The sequence below is a fragment of the Cryptotermes secundus genome, unplaced genomic scaffold, assembly GCF_002891405.2.
Source record: "Cryptotermes secundus unplaced genomic scaffold, Csec_1.0 scaffold682, whole genome shotgun sequence".
Classification (NCBI taxonomy): domain Eukaryota; kingdom Metazoa; phylum Arthropoda; class Insecta; order Blattodea; family Kalotermitidae; genus Cryptotermes; species Cryptotermes secundus.
The window spans coordinates 1,263,237-1,282,170 of record NW_019730110.1 but is presented as its reverse complement, the minus strand read 5'-3'; the positions used below and the strand labels follow the sequence as shown (position 1 = coordinate 1,282,170).

General features: G+C 38.4%; 1 protein-coding gene across 1 annotated transcript in view; it reads right to left on the bottom strand.

The window, feature by feature from the left end:
* Positions 1-3,383: 3,383 nt before the first annotated feature.
* Positions 3,384-18,934, bottom strand: part of LOC117282449 (T-box transcription factor TBX15-like) — a 35,267-nt gene continuing 19,716 nt past the window's right edge. Inside the window, exons 3-7 of the mRNA XM_033752157.1 lie at positions 11,555-11,674; positions 8,698-8,860; positions 6,786-6,947; positions 6,035-6,099; positions 3,384-4,653 (exon numbers count right to left, since the gene is read on the bottom strand). Coding sequence (XP_033608048.1) covers positions 3,762-4,653; positions 6,035-6,099; positions 6,786-6,947; positions 8,698-8,860; positions 11,555-11,674 — 1,402 coding nt within the window. The 3' untranslated portion in view covers positions 3,384-3,761. The remainder of the gene's footprint in view (positions 4,654-6,034; positions 6,100-6,785; positions 6,948-8,697; positions 8,861-11,554; positions 11,675-18,934) is intronic.

Genomic DNA, 18,934 nt, shown 5'->3' with positions numbered 1-18,934 from the left:
AATACTTCTCAACAGCCAAAAGATTTGGAACGTCTTGTTCCATTTTATTGATTTGGCTAACTGAAAGCTATGTACCCATTACTCATAATGATAGTCTATCACAGGGCTGGTAAAGAAGTTGCTGAAAGGTTTTATTTGGCCTGAAGCAGGCATAATCAGGTTTCTTTTTCTATATTCCAGTCACTAGACTTAAGGAAACGCTTGCCAGTAGATTAATTGGCTTGCTTGTTGAGCTATGAGTTGCATTGTAATACAGGGATACTATAAATGATTCATTCGTTTTTAAAACGCTATATTTTCCAAAGCAATACACGTACAAATATGATTGATATATAAAAAGAACCGTAAACTCACAAAGTTTTCTTCACACTCTACAAATATTCTATGTGTGCCCCTTGGGTCACACGCCACACGTCCAGGCGGTAGTCGAGCTCGTTCCACACATTTTGTAGCATAATCCTGTCAATGGTCATCACTGCATCATCGATGCATTCCCTCAGCTCTACTAGTGTTCTTGGCAGTAGGGGTACGTAAACACGGTCCTTAATGTACCCCCAAAGAAGAAGTCACAAGGCGTTAGATCAGGTGATCTGAGGGGCCAAGTGAACAGAGCTACGTCATCCTCACCAACACACCCAATCCAGCGATGCCGAAGTTCATTGTTTAGGTAGCGACGAACATTGCACAAACCACCGAAAAATGCTTTGTTTACATGGCGGTTCTTTTCCGTGCTCTCTTTTGAATGCGCGTTGCACTGCTATAACAGACGAACAAAAACTCTTTTCTTGCTTTGTCGCTATTTTATAAAGGCACTGAACTCGTGCTGCCAACTGGTGCATATAATACAAACTTGGTGAGTTTACGGTTCTTTTTATATATCAATCATATTTGTATGTATAGTACTTTGGAAAATATAGCGTTGTAAAAACGAATGAATCATTTATAGTAACCCTGTATATGAAAAAGGAATTAATTTTGAATTTTAACACAACTTACGAGTATCTTTGCCGCTGTTAGTTTTTTTTTTGTTACAAATTATTAGTACAGTCTCTTAAGCAAAAGAGAATTTTTTACTTGTATTCAGTTTACTAGTACCAACTATGTTGACTCAATTCCATATCATAGTTTTGTGTAGTGCAGAATGATTAGAATTCATTGTTTTGCTACATCCAGCACAAAGGAAAGAAACCAGCACACCAGATGCATACACCAGACTCAAACATGTGTGCACAACAAAAGATAATCTAAAAAATAACTTAAAAATAAAATATTTTATAAGCATTTCACATTACTTGTAAAATGCAAAATACAGCAGCATAACAACAGAGCAGCAGTTTTCATTTGCGATATTATACACATGATGATGACTAGTTAGGTTGAAACATGCTGTGTTAAATAAATAATAAGAAGAGACAAAGAGGCTTCAAAGTGTGAATTTTAATACATGGATGAAGTTGGACAGAGACTGAAGTGAGAGCAATAAAATTTCTAACTCAGCAATTTACCCTACCTTGAGCCATTTAAATCCAGTATATCTGTTTTATGCTAGGTCTCAAATATCAAATTTATTTTCTTCCACATTCTCTCAAACTGTTCCCTTTACCTTAATTCTACATCCCTCTCTAGTCTTCTCCAAGTAATCCATTTCCTTGCCTACTATAACCTCTTAATTGAGCTGTACTAACTAAAATGAGAGGTCTGTATCAAGTACAAAGTTACTCATTCTGCAGCAACCTTCATTTCTCTTTTTCAATTCAGTAATCATATATTTTCCAGAACTTTGTTCTGAAACTTTTAAAAAGTGATATTTCTGAAACATAAACAAATTTAATTATGTTTAACGTTTGTTAATATTTTTCAAACTCTCAAATTCTGTGTATGCTTCATTGGCTGTCTGTGGTGTACATAAGTCATATTTATTATATAATTGCTCTCTGGAATAAATACCTGGGGATGGAAAGAGATCAATTTACAAATTGCTGTATTCCGTCAAGAACACCAGATTGTGGATAAAATCTAGAAACTCAGTATCCCAGGTGTAAGGTATCATCAACAGAAGTATATAGAATCGACTCACGTTATAGAGGGCTTACTTGAAGCATAATGCTTCTTATATTTTGAGGCTTTATGCCATATTGTTAGTCTCATGATATGTAGTCAAATTGCCTCTAAATAAGTCTTGTAATAGAATTTCCTTTATTATTGGTGGTATAGTTGTAATATCATACTCAAGGTACCAAAAAGAATTTTGATGTATCATGTTCATAGAGCAGTTCGTTTTGACATCAACAATGGCAAGGTACATTATCAAAGTATATAAATGCATATAATATAATAATTTATTACATTTAATAATTTACACATTACAAAGACATAAATATTAAAGGTACAACATGTACAAGTACAATTTTGTCAAGACAGATAACCAGCCAAATACTGTCTAGTGTCAAGACATGTTAATAAGTTACTCAGCATATTTTTCATTTTTTAATAAGAAGTAAAGATTGTCTTCTTTCTTTTCTTCTTTACTGTATTGTGGGTGGTAAATTGTTTGCAATTTTACTGGGTGTGATGGTAAGTAAAGAATTTTGATGGTTGACTAGAACTACATATTATTCTGGAAAGAATGTGTAGTTTGTCAACCCCATAAACATACAAAAAAAATTCTAACCTTTCTTTAGTGATGGCTTATAAGGTAAAGGTAAAGCTTAACTAATTAAGCACAAAGCCATGAAGGCGTATGGGGGAGTGGATGTATAGATGACTTATATAGGTAAAATATTAGATTCCTGTGGTACACAGATGCACGTTTCATAAGAAGTAGAAGTAACTTTGAAAAGGTTTGCAAAATAATTTAGAACTTGGATATCATGATACACATACCTATGTTTGTAGATCAGCCATAAAAAATGCCTCTTGAAAGATAAGCCAAATTTTTTGGATTGAGTTTAAAATTAAAGGAAAGGTTGGAAATTAAAAAGGGAAAATGAAGTTAAGAGAATAATTGATCCATGTGCATTAAAATTAATTAAAATATGTATTTATAAGCTGTATAACATCTTCTCACTGAAATGATACTCACTGCATGACCTTGGTAAATTTTGTTGGATAGGAGACCTAGAACTAGAGCAATGGATATGGAATGGGCCAAAAGTCAGCCAGCTTAAAGCATTATCTCATATTAAGGGGAATGTTCAAATTTAAACCAGCCAGTCAATTTGTAGAACAGTATCACAGAATTGCCAGTTGTGCAATGAACATGGAAGATCTCATTTTAACAACTTTTGTAAATTCATTAAGTAGCCTAACAAAGAAACTTCTAATGCATTTTACTAGCCGGTTAAGCGACCCTTGGGCCATTTCTATTTTGTCTGTGGGAGAGAATCATATCTAGAATGTACTTGCATAGATCTTGTTTGGAGATGACTTATATTTTATATTTGTTATTACAAAAATTTCCTTCTGTTTACATTTAAATAACATCCCAGATATTATAGATAGGGAAGATGTTGAATATCTATACCCCAAAACCTCTGTCTTCAGTCCACCTTGAGGGCATCTGTTGGTCAATAATTTATTGAATAGTTAAATATTTAATTTAGTCCTATATAGAACAATGCTATATAAATCAGATTGTTTAAAACAATAGGGCTTTAAATAAAATCGAAACAGGGGTAATTTCTGTTCAGTAGAAACATAGATCCTAGATAACAAAGACAGAATAACAGCCCTGGGGCATTTTATAAATTACGAATATGAATTTACTTAAGTTTTGTCAGATCCAGTGGAGATGCAGCTGTTATCTTTTGTGAATTTGATTCTAACCTATGTGCTGTAAATAATTTTGATTCTTTTCTTTCACAACTTTGTTTATCACATACAACTGATACTACTGGATCCACTAGAAACCTTTGAATATTACTTTGTGATTTTGAGGATATTTCCTCTGTTATTCTTTGTTGAGTGAGAATGTCTTTAGAAACTGATCTCCTATAGTGCACACCATTTGGCAGTATTTTGGATTTATCATCAACATTGCATAGTTTTTTAAAATTCTCTACTGAATTTTTCCTTGGTTGTTTATCTGCAATAATGTTTGTACGTGGTTCATCACTGTCTGTTGATTGATGACTATCAGTAGAAAGGTTTCTGTGTGAATTATTAAGGTATACATCTTTAAAGTACTCAGAAATGTATCGTCTTGAGTTATTTTCTTCCAAAATGATTCTAGAATAATTATCAATACAGATCTTTTTGCAATGTTCATTATTTGTCAATATGTTCATATTCTCATCAGATGAACTGTCCTCAAAACATAATCGCCTTGTAGGGTCACTCAGAACATTGTCAGTTCTTGGAGGCACTACAAATTTTACAGGCAATGTAAGGGGTGGAGGTCTTGGTGGAGCTGAATGGTATCCATATGGATTCTGGTTTGGATGAAGCAATGTAGAACATATACCAGGGATGCAATAAGGATCCAATGAGGACCTCCCTGATAGAAACAATGATGTTGATGATGGTGAAAAAGAAGGTGGCATGGTGAAATCTGGAGGCATTGCAAGCAGATCAGCTGGATAGAATGTGGAAGATCGAACTAGTGGTGGTGCTGGAAATTCTGATCTTTGATGCTGAGTGTTGTCCAGTGAATCCCTGAAAACGAGAAGTGAATTTTATGTATAATTCAAAAATATTTTGTAAATTTATATTCATAGTCTGCTTAACAAGCACGAAGTAAAGACATAATAAAATCTTGAAAAACAAGGGGAAATAAGAATTTCAAATATTCTGAGCACATGAACTTAATGTTTTTTTATCTTAAAAATGTAATTAAACCCAAAATGGAAAGTTATGTTATATTTAACAACAACCTAAAATATATGCCAATGTAGTCTGCTTTATTTTACTTTTTACATTAAGTTTTTGATCTCAGTAAATGGGTCCTTTTATAAACAATAAAAGATTTTATTCATCATATCATAGCTCTGTATGGGGCTGAAACATGGACACTTAGGGCAGTAGATCAGAAACATCTGGAAAGTTTCGAAATGTGGTGTTGGAGAAGAATGGAGAAGATCAGTTGGACCGATTATGTGAGAAATGAAGAAGTGTTAATTAGAGTCAGTGAGCAGAGGAATATCCTACATGAAATAAGAAAACGGAAGGCTAATTGGATTGGTCATGTTTTACGCAGAAACTGCCTTCTAAAAGAAGCTATCGAAGGAAAGATAGATGGGCGGATAGAAGTGACAAGAAGACGAGGAAGAAGACGTAAGAAGATGCTGGATGACCTTGGGGACAGAAGAGGATACTGTCATTTGAAGGAGAAAGCTCTAGATCGCATTAAGTGGAGGAATTGTTTTGAAAGAGACTGTGGACCTGTCGTCTTGACAGATTACTGATGATGATGATGATCAGGATTGTTTATAAGATGGTAGATTCAGACAATATTGTACTTAAGTGCTGTATTGTCACAGTTTTAATCTCTCTCATCAGATGATGATTATGTTTCAGATATTGAGATTAGCAGATCACTAATACTTGCAGACCATAAGCTTTTCTTTGATTTTACCGCATATTGATTGAAATGCGTGAAATGACTTCAGACAACATTCACTCTCCTAAACTGACAATTATATAAATTATACAGGAACCTTTTCCAATGAGTATTCATTCTGCAGAAATGAAAGCGACCATATGGATGTCAGCTATGTATACATGAATTTAGCACACTGAAGATACCAACACTTCCTTCCAGACACGCACGCGCACACGCACACCCCTGCACTTGTCTGGGACACAAACCTAATTCCTTGACCTTCCAGCCTCTAGCCTAGTTTTGTATTGACATTACTATCCTGGTTCAAGGAATGAAGTAGAGATCATTAGGACTCATATTCCAGTTACAGCCATCATCACAAAACACAGCTGATGATCACAGTTTGAATATGACATAATTTTATGAATCAGTCATACAAGATACATTCTGGAATTCCTTGTTGGTGGGGTAAGAAATATGAATGTACCTACATACCTGGTTCTTGATGCTTCTCTGAAGCCTTTAGCAAATGGATTACTGGCAATTTTCAGGCGAGTTATCTGGAATAAATAAAATGTAACTGTATCAAGACACTGTCTGATCTCAGTTTCAGGTCCTCATATGTATCTCCATACTCTTTACTGTTTCTTGTTGACAGAATTTTATTCCAGTCGCATATATAGATGATTAAATTGTGCAGTGCTTGAGATAATCGCTTTTTCAAATGGACTCAACTGAGTATGTGCCTCTCCCCTCCCCAAATCACCTGAAGGTGGAGATACAGCCAGCTTCAAAAATATTTTGTGCTTCTGGAGCATAGTCGATGATGGACAAAGTCCAGTTACTTAACAATGCAAAATGTAATATATTGTGACATATTTGCGCTTATTATTATTCTCAGAACACATTAGAATTGACCTTACTAATTTTATTAGAACAACATTCTGTTATTTGTCTTATAAAATGTGTCCAACACATCTGTGAAAATATTTCATATCTTGAGTACAAAAGTTCATGAAAGGAAAGTCTATGTGTGTTCAACAGGATCTCTGGCATGGTAACTTATGTTCCCATTGTATGTTGAAAACGAAACCTACCAAGTTCCTAACGATTACATTATGAACTATGTCATAATCTGACAATGACCAACCATCAAACATGTCTTGAACCAAAATAAGAAACATCACAAATTCCCTCTGTAGAACATATTTAAATTAAACTTGGTGTAATGTCTTCGGAGTCGTACTTGCTGATTCTGATAAGCTGTTACTGTGATGAACGTTGTTTCTGGAAATGTGTACGTGAGGGCACGTTCCACACACGCTTGGCACTCTGCCGGTGTCTCCAGGTCTGTGGTCGGCAGAATATGCACCCGGGGCAGATATTTATGCATCGAATGCAGAGAAATCTGGAACAGTTTGATTTTCCAGTTAGAAATTATATTCAAAATTACAGTTCATATTCTATTTAAAGACGATTCTTCATCTGAATAGGTTATGCAACATCGAATGGGAGGATGCTTGTAGATGGTATTTCTCACTTCAGAACTTCATCTGTGATGATTTTACTGAGATTAGTTGTTGATTTTAGTGATGCTCAAAATTGTCACATTCATATTTTCTTTACTTCGATTTTGATTTGTAATGTTTTTGTGATGTTATGAAACTTTGTTTCTCTGCATGTACATTTCTTATGATTTTCATGTTTAGTGCTATAGGCTTATATTGCTTTCAATTTACTTTCTATTTAATTTGTGTATCTCTCTCAAACATGTTACATGCTTATTTATTCCTGTTAGCAGCCTCACATACAACTTGCTTTTTAAAACCTTTACAAGTTTGAACATTAAAATCTCTTCTATGTCAGTTGTGTTTCGACAAACACTGGTCATCTTCAGATGCTTCTAAAATTGTTGATAAAACACCTGTTCTTCCATCCATAAGTTCAGTTTTTGAGATATGCCCTGGTCTATGTGCCCTAAGTCCTCTAATTATGGGCACTTTACTTATCACTTCCAATTCATCACATTTCACTTGTTTATTTGACCTATAATAAATTTGCAGGGATATAAAATATTTCATGCTCCTGCAAATTTATTACAGGTCAAATAAACAAGTGAAATGTGATGAATTGGAAGGGATAACTAAAGTAGCCGTGTGGTTTATGTGAAGGTGAAACGCAATTTCTTACATGGAGGAAATGAAAAATATTGCCAAAAATTATAGTACATTGCTACTGTAATTAGAATTCTATGTAAAGTGTCAACAGTAACGAGCCAATTTTTATGAAATTTGACAAGATTCGACAAAACTCTGCAAGAACTTTGAACATAGAACTTGATTAAAATCAATCAAATCCTTCTCGAGTTGTTAGATCTTGGGAGGGGGGATTTACAATTATCTTGAAAGCTCTGTGACTTTTGCAACAATATATGAAGAACAAAATCTGTGTTCCATTTGTATCTATAATCATTAGTTCGAAATGTTTTCCCCAATGAGAAATATTTTAGCGAGTTATGTCCGATATTCACACAAAAATGCTTGTAGGTAATGACGAAATTTTCCGTTATTTTTGTCGGATTTTAATCAAAATTGAAACAGGTCTACAGATGTTAGTGAAACACTTCACCGGTTATATTCACCACCGATGAAAGTCAATCGGAAGATTGGTCATGGAAAGTAGCGTAGTTGGTTGAGGGGCTATGCTACAAGCCGAAAGGTCGCGGGTTCAAGTCCCGATGAGGTCACTGAATTTTTTTTTTTCAATTGACCAAATCCTTCCGGCCGCGCTATGGCCCTGGGGTTGACTCAGCCTCTAACAGAAATGAGTACAACGAATTAATTAAATAATTTTCCTGGGGAGTGAAGCGCGGCCAGCGCGTAAGGCTGACAACCTTACCGCCATCTTTGAGCCGATTGTCTAGATAATGTGGGACCCTCAACGTCTCCCAGCCCTATGGGCCTTCACGGCCTGTTACAGGGATACCTTTACTTTTACTTACATTTTACTTAAATAAATAAGCTGGTTCTTAAGAATTCTGCATAAGACAGAATAGCCCAGGCACTTAACCTAAAGCTGCATACGGAACTGACTACAGGCATTTGGTAAAATCTTTTCCTGTCGCCACCGTGTCCAGAGAGACTCTGGGGCCCACTCACCTGACCTCTGACTAGAGGCTTTCTGTTGTTTGTTAATTTCAGCTTATCGAACGCGACAACCCCCTGAGCCATCCAGAGCTGACCAGTGGCTGCTGAGTCCGGGTGGACGTACAGATTGTGATGAAGGGGAGAATCCCCAGAACCCGCCACCATCCACTGAGAACTGCAACAAAAAATCCACATTTTCATTTATTCGTTTTATTCTACTTTGACGGACTTAATCTAGAACAACGATTCTTACAGACAGTCGGTAGGACTCCTTGTCCGGGAGATCACGCCGTCTCAGGTCCACTGCTCTCCATCTGCTATGGGAACAAAGGTACGTCATCGCAAGTTGATGACGTAAATCGTTACGTCATCATTAGAATGTTATTACAGTCTGTTTTTAATACAATTCTGGTGTTCTTACAGCGAAGGGGAATTCAAACATAAATACACAGAAATTTTCTTCCGTAATGTTGCCTAAACAGGTTATGACGTACCCTGGTTCATATTACAGACGGATTTTACCTGTACAGGACAACTCAAAGACGAAACAACTGCAGACTGACAACGATGCACCTGTCGGGTTTAGAACACACATCCGAATGTTCAAACGGTCGAAGACGTTATCCATCCGGTTTCAACGAAAGTCTCTTGTGCCTGAATATAACAATTCAGGATAAATGACGTCGAATAATTTGTTGATTAGCGAATACTGGCTCGGAACGGATGTGGCCTATTTGAGGTACTATTCCGGAATGTACCCGGAGGGGCTGATGAAAACTACGACAAACTTAAGACAGGGTAGTCAGTGTCCTGATCGGGAAACGAACCGGCCACCTCTCGAATACAAGCCTCAAACTTATTGTTTTTGCCGCGCCATAGCTCAAGCGGTTAGTCGCTGGATTCCCATCGAGGTGGCCCGGATTCGAGCCCGGGTGTGGCCAATTGGGATTTGTTGTGGACAAAATGTTGCTGGGGCAGATTTTCTCCGATTACTTCGATTTCCCCTACCAATCTTCATTCCACCAAATTCTCCATCATCATAATCACCCGGGGGTAGGTACAATAGGCCAATCAGTGGCCGCCATGCAGAGTGGACCCAGCTAGATTCCACCCCCCCCCCACTCTGAGAATTTAAAAAAAAATTACTGTTTCAGCTACGTTGCTCGGTGAACTACAGAACAGGAACAAATTATATCGTCAATGAAATTAATATTTAGTGACTTTATCTTGAATACAAATTCAGGCATATTTCTTCATTCTGAGCTAAACCTGTTCCATTTCGTGTTAAGTGGAAGTGTGTGCCTGTGATGCAATCTGACCACAGAGCAACCTGCTGACGTCACCGGCTCTAATAACAGAGTCGCTACCTTAATCATTTCCCATCTCTATAGTTAACATCAGAACATACACATAAGGTATTAAGCTGCTAGGAAGTTTATAGCCCAGAACTTATGTTGATAACTCAATAAAGAGGTGTACGGACTCGAGAGTAACAGTTGGCATATGGCTGGTCAGGCAGCATGACACTAACACTTACATAGCTCGGAAGGAAACAAAAACAGGTAACTGCATTTAACACTTCTCTCGTCCGAGGATCATGCTTCCATTCTTCCTTGATTAAAAGATTTCTTTTCCACGTATGCATTATGTTTCACTCCACATTTTTTTAGATTTTGTTTCTAAGTTTATCTTTCCCGGTAGCTACTTTAACTGCTCTAAGAAATGGCAGTTCTGCTGCTTTAACCCTGTGAAGACAGAATTTCTTCAAAATTATATATAACAAGAAGTTATAGGAAGAACTAATCGCTTATTTTCCTTTGATACGATACAGATCAAGGAGTCGGAATAGCGACTGGCTACTGGCTGGACGACCGAGGGGTCGGAGTTCGGTTCCCGGTGGGGTTAAGAATTTTCTCCTCTCCACAGCATCCAGACTGGCTGTGGGGCCAACCCAGAATCCTATCCAACGGGTACGGGGTGCTCTTTCTCTGGAGGTAAAGCGGTAGGGGTTTGAATCTGAGAATGATGGAGCTATACTTCCACTCTTCCATACATCTTCATGGCGCAGTGCTCAATTAATTAATTAATTAATTAAGTACAGGGATAACTTTACCTTCCCTTTGTTTCTTGAGTTTCTTCACGTCATGATGCAAGAAAGTCTGACTGCACGTCCTCATCTCTTCTTTGGCAACGTTTCTCTTCTGGTGACTTTTCAGTTTATAATTCAGAAGAGGGATGGCCAAACTTACTGAACATCGGAGAGGCATGCGATAAATTTTAGACGTCAGAGAGTCGCAAACAGACGTGGATTGGATGAAGCAGGTGTTTAGGTACAGGCTTCTCAAGCAGCAGATTTTATTTTGAGCAGTCAGTTTGTAACAAACAGGCTTTTTTTTTTACCGCAGGCGCTGACTAACAGATCAAAAAAATCGCAGATGGCTCATGAGCCAGAGTTTGGCTACTTCTTTTAGAGAATCTGTTTCAACATTTTTTCATCATTCATTGTATTTCTTTATATTCTGTCTTTTTCTGTGTTCTTCCACGTTACTACGTAAGAAACCCCTATCAGTAACAATAAATTTATATTATAAACATTTTATATTTTACTTATTTCTTGTAACAACTAGAAATATTAACTTTTCATGCTTATAAAGAAACAAATGTCTTAATAAATTCTTTGTATCCCATTTGTATTTTGTGGAGGACCCTGGGCCACAGTCCTGGTAACTTCCCCTTAAATCAGGCGCTGGCTGGAGTGGAATAGTACCAGCTCGAGTCAAGATGTACAGTGTATCGAGTCACGGTTCCTCTTTCCGTGTTCTCAGAATAAAGTAATTCAAGCAATCTGACACAGTGGGGCAGCACTTACCTGTGGTACACGTATCTATATCGTTTGTCGTCCACAGGCACGATGTCCAGGAACACGATATAGGAGGCTGTAGGTTCAAGCCCGCTGAGCCGTACCTTCACTGTGGGGAACATTCGCCTACTGAGGACACAAGAAAACAACACGGACAATGCACAGCTCACAACAAACAACATCCTGTTTACAACGGAATCTTGTGATAACAAAATATGTTCCTTCAACGTCTTAAATATTTCGCAGTTCGTAGGACATGTAGGCTTTGATTTACGATCAAGATCACATGTCAGAAATTTATGAAATATTTACATATAATTTATATCAGGGCTGCGTAACTTCAAGCTTCTAAAGGACAGTATTGTGACGTGGATGGCGCAACGGGAAGTGGGGGTCACGTGAACTCTGCGTTTCCTCGAGTGACGTCACATACCCCCACTCCTTCCACCAGTACGCGACGCTCCGTAAACACTCTTCCCCCCGCACGATGACGTGGCAGAGGAGCGGCTGTGCCAGGCAACCATTGCCGCGGTGACGTAACAAGGAATACCGTGGTTACTACTCAGCCGTAAACAACTCCCGACAGCGTTGCTAGCAACACCGTCAAACACGGCGTCACGCAACAGCGGTACCTGTCACGTAACTGTTTTCTGTGTTGTCCGTTCCGAGGCTAATTAAGGAGCAGCGAACACTATTCAGTAGCAGTGAGTGATTAGTTAGAGAGAGAGAGTATTGAGCCAGTAACAGTCTAGAACTCTTCGGAGTGAATGGAAACAAGAGAAGTATTTGCGATACTGCCGATGGCAGTAATTGTGAGATTGTAAATTGTGTGATTGTAAGAGCGGGTGTTCAGTAGATTCGCTATATCAAATAAGGCGTAAAGTTATTTGTCGCGTGACATGTACCCAACACGTGACAGTATTATACATTAGGTACTTCCCTCAGCGCAGAATTATAAATATGTACATATGTTTTCATATATGATATATAAGTATTTGCCCTCTAATGATCAGATCTATAAAACAGAAACACACGAATGAGATCAGGACACACAGGTTCGAAAACATTTATTTAAATATAATACACTGTAACATTATATATCAAAATTAAAAAAATCAATGCATTTGCTTGTGATAGAACAGATGAAACATCCACTCTGATACAAGATACAATACACTCATACTACATGTACATTACCGAATGTTATTTTCTTTGCCTGTAACTCTTTCACAGGCATGACACAATTTCTGGCATATCCAGTCAAGTAATATTCTGACTTAAGACATTTCTGGTACATCCATGCTAAGAGTATTTGCAGAAGAATCTGTTACTTGTCGAAGGTATATATCTATACAAATCAGGGAGGATGATATTGGTTTGGTATGTAGCTTGCATGCTTTTTCTTGTTTTATTTTATATTTATNCTAGCTTTGTAATTGTCTGTTTGCTTGTTATGTTTAACACATAAATAAATATATGTTAAATAAGTAAAAATTTATTTACTATTTATATTATCATTATTTTTTTTATTTATCATGTCATTTCATTTTATGTTTCAATTTTTGATTTTAGAAACTTCTGTCTAAGAGTGTACTCTTATGATTTTTTTTTGTGAAACTTGAAAACAGACAATTTCTGATTATTTTGCTATGGTAAGTTAAATTTTATGATCCCAATGTAATCATCTTTCCTGTTGTGTTTAATAAATTTTACATCTTCATTATTTATATGTGCAGTACAACTTTCCATATAGGCCTATACTTGTAAAGTGCCTGCTCTTCATCCTAACGTGACACGCGTAATAATCCTGTTCCATGTGTGAAGACCTCCCTCCGAGTATTCTTATGTGGTCGGTAAGGTTTCGTGCTGCATTATTGTCTCACTCAAATAGTCACACACACTCTCTCTCTCTCTTTCTCTCTCCTGGAGGAAACAGAAAAACAAGAATAAGCAAGCATAAACAGCGAGGCGGAGTAATTTATTGTTTAGTAAATCAAATTTGTGTTATAAATGCCTGCTAATTACAGGGTACTGGCATGCATTAAGACACATATCTTCACACTACGCAAGGAGCACGACAGAGATGAGACGATCTGAAATAAAGGACTATAAAAAGCGTTTGTCTGGAAGCAGCTGTTAGTATAAACAAAGGAGACCCGCTCGATGTTCCCATGGTTATGCTGTCTTCTGGGGTAAGTTGGCGTGCACTTCGCGACAAGTTCACCGACGCTTCTTCAGGGTGGAAGAGTGAGGCCAGCAATCAAACAGGGAAGTAACAAGTAGCATTTCTGCGTGGGTTGATCCTCATTCCTAAACATGAAGGTCGTAAGTTTCTCTGAAATATCGATAAATTTCTATCGGACTAGACGGTGTCACGTCCTGGTAGGATGTTCGTCTGAATAAGGTAGACAGACTTTCACCACGGCCAATAAAGTTGAAGCAGGATAATCCGGAATTGTCACACAATAAATAGCCTCCGATCGAATGGACACTGGGGGCGCTTTCTTAGTGAGGCAAATCTTGAATCTGACTAACTAATTAATTCATGTAGCTGAGCCCTTCTTGAGAATACACCATTTGTGCAGCTACTCAAGAATTTCCCAAAATTTTATAGAACCCGAAGGTTCATTCTCATGTTCACAAGAGCACTTCAGTGGTTCCTATCCTGAGGCAGATAAATCCAGTCCATACCGCCCTATTCTATTTCCCTCTGATCCATTTTTATAATATGTCATCACATATTTCTTGGTTTTCCTATTGGGCTCTTTCCTTCTGGTTTCCCCACCAAAATCCTATATGCATTTCTCTTCTCCTCATTCGTGCTACATACCCTGTCCCACCTCATCCTCCTTCACTTGATTATTCTAATTATACTTGAAGAAGAGTACAAGTTATGAAGCTCCTCGTTATGCAGTTTTCTCCAACCTCCTGTCACTTCATCTCTCTTCGGTCCAAATATTCTCCTCAACCCCCTCAGTCTATGTTCCTCCCTTACTGTCAGAGACAAAGTTTCACGCCCATACAGAACAACAGGCAAAGATATCGTGAATATGACTGCTTTATAAAGTGCAATGTTACGAATGCATAAAGTTATACATCCTATACCCAATAATTCTTCAAGGCCTGGCGCTTAATTAAGTATACGTAATATAGGAAGTCCCTCTCCACCATGCGCGACGCCCTGCAGATAAACAGTTTGAATTTCTTTAAATCTCTTCATAAAAATTAATTTATTTAAGAAAATATTTAAAGACTATTGGCTTTAGGAGACCGCATATACCTGTCGTGATATACAAAAAGTAAAGTTGTCGTTTGGCCTAAGAGTTCGGTTTAAAATGCTGGACATGCACTGGTGTTTGTATTTTTATAATGGAGCCCTTTTATGTGGAATGTTTGGAGCGTCAAGTGGCTGCACTCTGCTAATGAAGACAGAACCTTTCGTTACGAACTTCCATCCGGAGCGAATTGTCTAGTCGTAACAAAAGGGGGAGGTGTGAGCTCCTGCAGTAAATCAACAAAATATTTCTCGTTCCTTCACGTTTCCAAGCATGCGCTTTGCAACGCTTTAAGTCTGACTTTTATCTCGCGTAGTCCTGTGAGTCATGGCACGAATTACGAGTAATTTGCCTCATATACAAATTGACTTTTACACTGAGGTGATTGCTCATATTCTGATCGTCTGGATAGTGACACCGTATAGTCTTGTGAAAAGATAAAGTTGCCCCTATGCTGACCTTCTCTGTGGTCTAGTGGTCAGAGTTTCTGGCTACAGATCCAAAGGTCCCGTGTTCGATTGTCTGCGCTACCAGATTTCCTGAGAAGTAGTGTGTCTGGAACGGGATCCGCTCAGCCTCGTGAAGATAATCGAGGAGCTACTTCAAGGAAATAGCGTCTCCGATCTAGAAAACCGAAATTAACGGCCGTGGGATTCGTTGTGCTGAACACGCGACACCCTCTATCTGCTCAAGTTACGACTAACTTAGCTGACAAGCGGCGGTCGCTCGGTCGGTATAGTTTGCTTGCGGACTACAGGCCACGGAGTTTGTTTTTTGTTTTTTGTCTGTTTGAAGTACCAAGTTTCTTCCTATACAGAACCGAAGGAACACGAACCCGACTCAGCAGAAATTCTGGATCGTTACGGCTTAGGCCAACTCGTTCGGGTTCTTGGCAGGGTTAGGGGATGCGAGGGGTAGTAATGTGATTCGACTACTCTCGAAACCAAATAAGTCTTTCATCATAAATAAATCGACTAAGCTAGTTTATCAATTCGAAATCTGTATCGACTCCTAAGAATAAAACCGCTCTGCTACACAAATTACAACGTGCCCATAACACCTGTATTATAAACACGCCCCTCCTTCATTCTAAAGAAAAACTTTAGATTGTTGCGTGAGATGAACACGGGTTATTCTTGGCTCCCAATAAATTATTGACTGATAAAGATTTTAGTTTTGTTATTTTTTCTTTCTTAACAGGACGAATTATAAAACTAAACACCTCATTGTCGGTTTTATACAAAAGGTTATTAACGTGCTGAACTATTGAAGTGTTGGTTATCTCAATGCTTAATCAATGAGAGGTCCTACTATATTCATGTTGGTACTAAGGCTATGTAATAGTCTATCATTGCAATAGTCATACTAAGTTCTTGAAAAACTATTCAAGAGTACTGCATACTGGGGTGGTCGCCGAGTAGTCTCGCAGAAGTTTATCTATGTTTCGGAGAATGGTAATGCCTCCATCTTCAGAGGCGAAGAGAAAGACAAGCAAACTATCGGAAATAAGCGAATATCAAGCGTAACTCTTTACTTGTTTGTCTTATTCCTAAATTCATTAAGCGGGATGCAGTACATTCCTCGGAAATATCAGTAAATTTCTACCAGACTATACGACCAAACGTCTAAGATAATAGAACTATTCATAGTCACCGCCGTGAAAACCTCAATCCAACAAATATAAGTATTAATACAATTTTTAATATTGTGACAGGTAGACACACTGCCAAGTAACCGCTGTGTAAACAGGCGACAGTACAACAGCCGTTGTTAGGGAACAGCTTTTTGGACACGTTGTTTCTCCGGAAACGAGAGGACACAGAATAATAGAAGAGACATTTTCTGTGAGGTCCATGCCGGGGCAATATAATGGGGTGTAGTAGTTCAGCTGTTGTCGAGTAGGTTGAGAATTGTAGTTGGGAGAAATGAGAAGCTGGTAACTGAAACCAGGAACAATTCGGGAACCCAGGGGAAGGTCAACATCGACTGTTAGAAGCTGCTACCAAGTAACGGCTAGTGAATACTGAGAATAATTTATGTGTGCTGTACTTACAATGATCTTTAGAGTGTGTAACTTAGTGAAACTGTCGTAGTTATTTGTAGTTACGGCCTGCAAGATAGGCCGCATACCGTCATGCGTCAAGACGCGATACCGCCGCACATTGGTCTGCGTCATGAAGTCAGCATCATGACTCAGACCGGTGTGCGGCGGTTTTCATAATCTCATTCGTTTCAACTGTGCTGCTTCCTTTGCGTCACGTTGCGGTCATCGTGTCTTGACTTTTACATGTCTTGACGCATGCCGGAATGCGGCCTACCTCAGGGCTCAATAAATACTGTTCTCAATCCAAACCCCGCCTCTAGTCACAGCTACCACGTGACAATATTTAAACCTATTTTATTTGTTGATAATGAAAGAAGAAATGAGCTATAAATAGAGCGAGTATATTCACACGAAACGACGATAAACTTGTCAATGTAACTTGTAAAATCTGTTAATATATGCATAGAATTTCGGTCAAGAGCCAAGGAGAAAATGTGACAAAATATATAAACTGAAGGATAATTTTCCGCTGCTCTGCATACGTAAAACTTTTTTATCATTATTATATTATTCATTATACTGCAATTGGGTTTTAGCCCGGTGGCAGTAGTACACAATAGGACACAACAGACAAGTAACACACATTACACTAAGTGACAACACGTTCAAACAAAACACAATACACAAAACACACCAATAAGGACATCCTACCACAATGAATACTTTGCAGGACTACACGGAAAAATGTCTACAAACAATTCTGTGCTCTCTGCATGTATACAGAAGACATTCGTTCTTTCTACAGCATACCCCACTCCTCACAGAAATTAGCAGAAGGAGTAAAATCTATAAAACTGCTAACAGAAATGTTTGTAACAGTTCGTAGACCCTCTTTCTCTCTACTATGGTGTGAATGTTCTCCACAGTTTCTCTGCCAGCAGTTGGCTGCAATTTAGATGTGAGGTTAAGATAAACCAAGCACAGAACTTATTTGCGTTCAAATCTGACCCCAGATTATATACCTAAAATTTAGCGACAAGGAAACAAAACAGAAAACGTGGGGCAAACACGCTTCCTCAGGTCAATGAGTAGATGGCAATTGCACAATGAAAATGTGAATAAAGGAGAGGAGCTTGAAAATATGTGATAATTAGAGAACTGTAAGGTAAAGGTAAAGTTGCTACTGTGCCTTCTTTTTTATTGCTGTTGGGGTGGGACTGAGTCCCTTGTACTGCGGCCACTTCTGGCCTATTGTACCAGCCCCAGATGATAGGTGAGGGTGATTGTGGAGCAATTGGTGGAATGAAGATTGGCAGGGGAAACCGAAGTAGTCGGAGAAAACCTGCCCCAGCGCCACTTTGTCCACCATAAATCCCACTTGACCAGACCCGGGATCGAACCCGGGCCACCGCGGTGGGAAGTCAGCGACTAACCGCTTGAGCTATGGCGCGGTCTCTGTTACTGTGCTTAATTAATTAAACGCTCCTCCACGAATATGTATGGTGAAGTGGAGAGATAGCTCCATCATTACTGGACATTAGATGGAGGTGAGTGGTCAGATTCAGGCTCCGGCCGCTTTAAGCCTGAGGAAATATCAGGTTGCGGCAGTGTACACGTAAAATGTGAATGAAGAGTTTAAAAAATGTATGTTTTTTGTATGTTATAAGACTGAAGTGAGACTGAGTCCCTTGGTATTGAAGATTCAAATTCAATTCAATTCAAGAATTTCCCAGCATTTTATGGAACCCGAAGGTTCATTACCGTGTTCACAAGAGCCCTCCACTGATCTCCATCCTGAGCCATATCAATCCAATCCATACCATCCCATCCTATCTTTCTAAGATCCATTCTAATATTGTCCACCCACCTACGCCTTGGTCTTCTCTGTGATCTCTTTCCTTCTGGCTTTCCCACCAATATCCTATACGCATTCCTCGTCTCCCCCATTCGTGCTACATGACCTGCCCACCTCATCCTCCTTGACTTGATCATTCTAATTATACTTGGAGAAGAGTACAAGTTATGAAGCTCCTCAATATGCAGTTTTCTCCAACCTCCTGTGATTTCAAC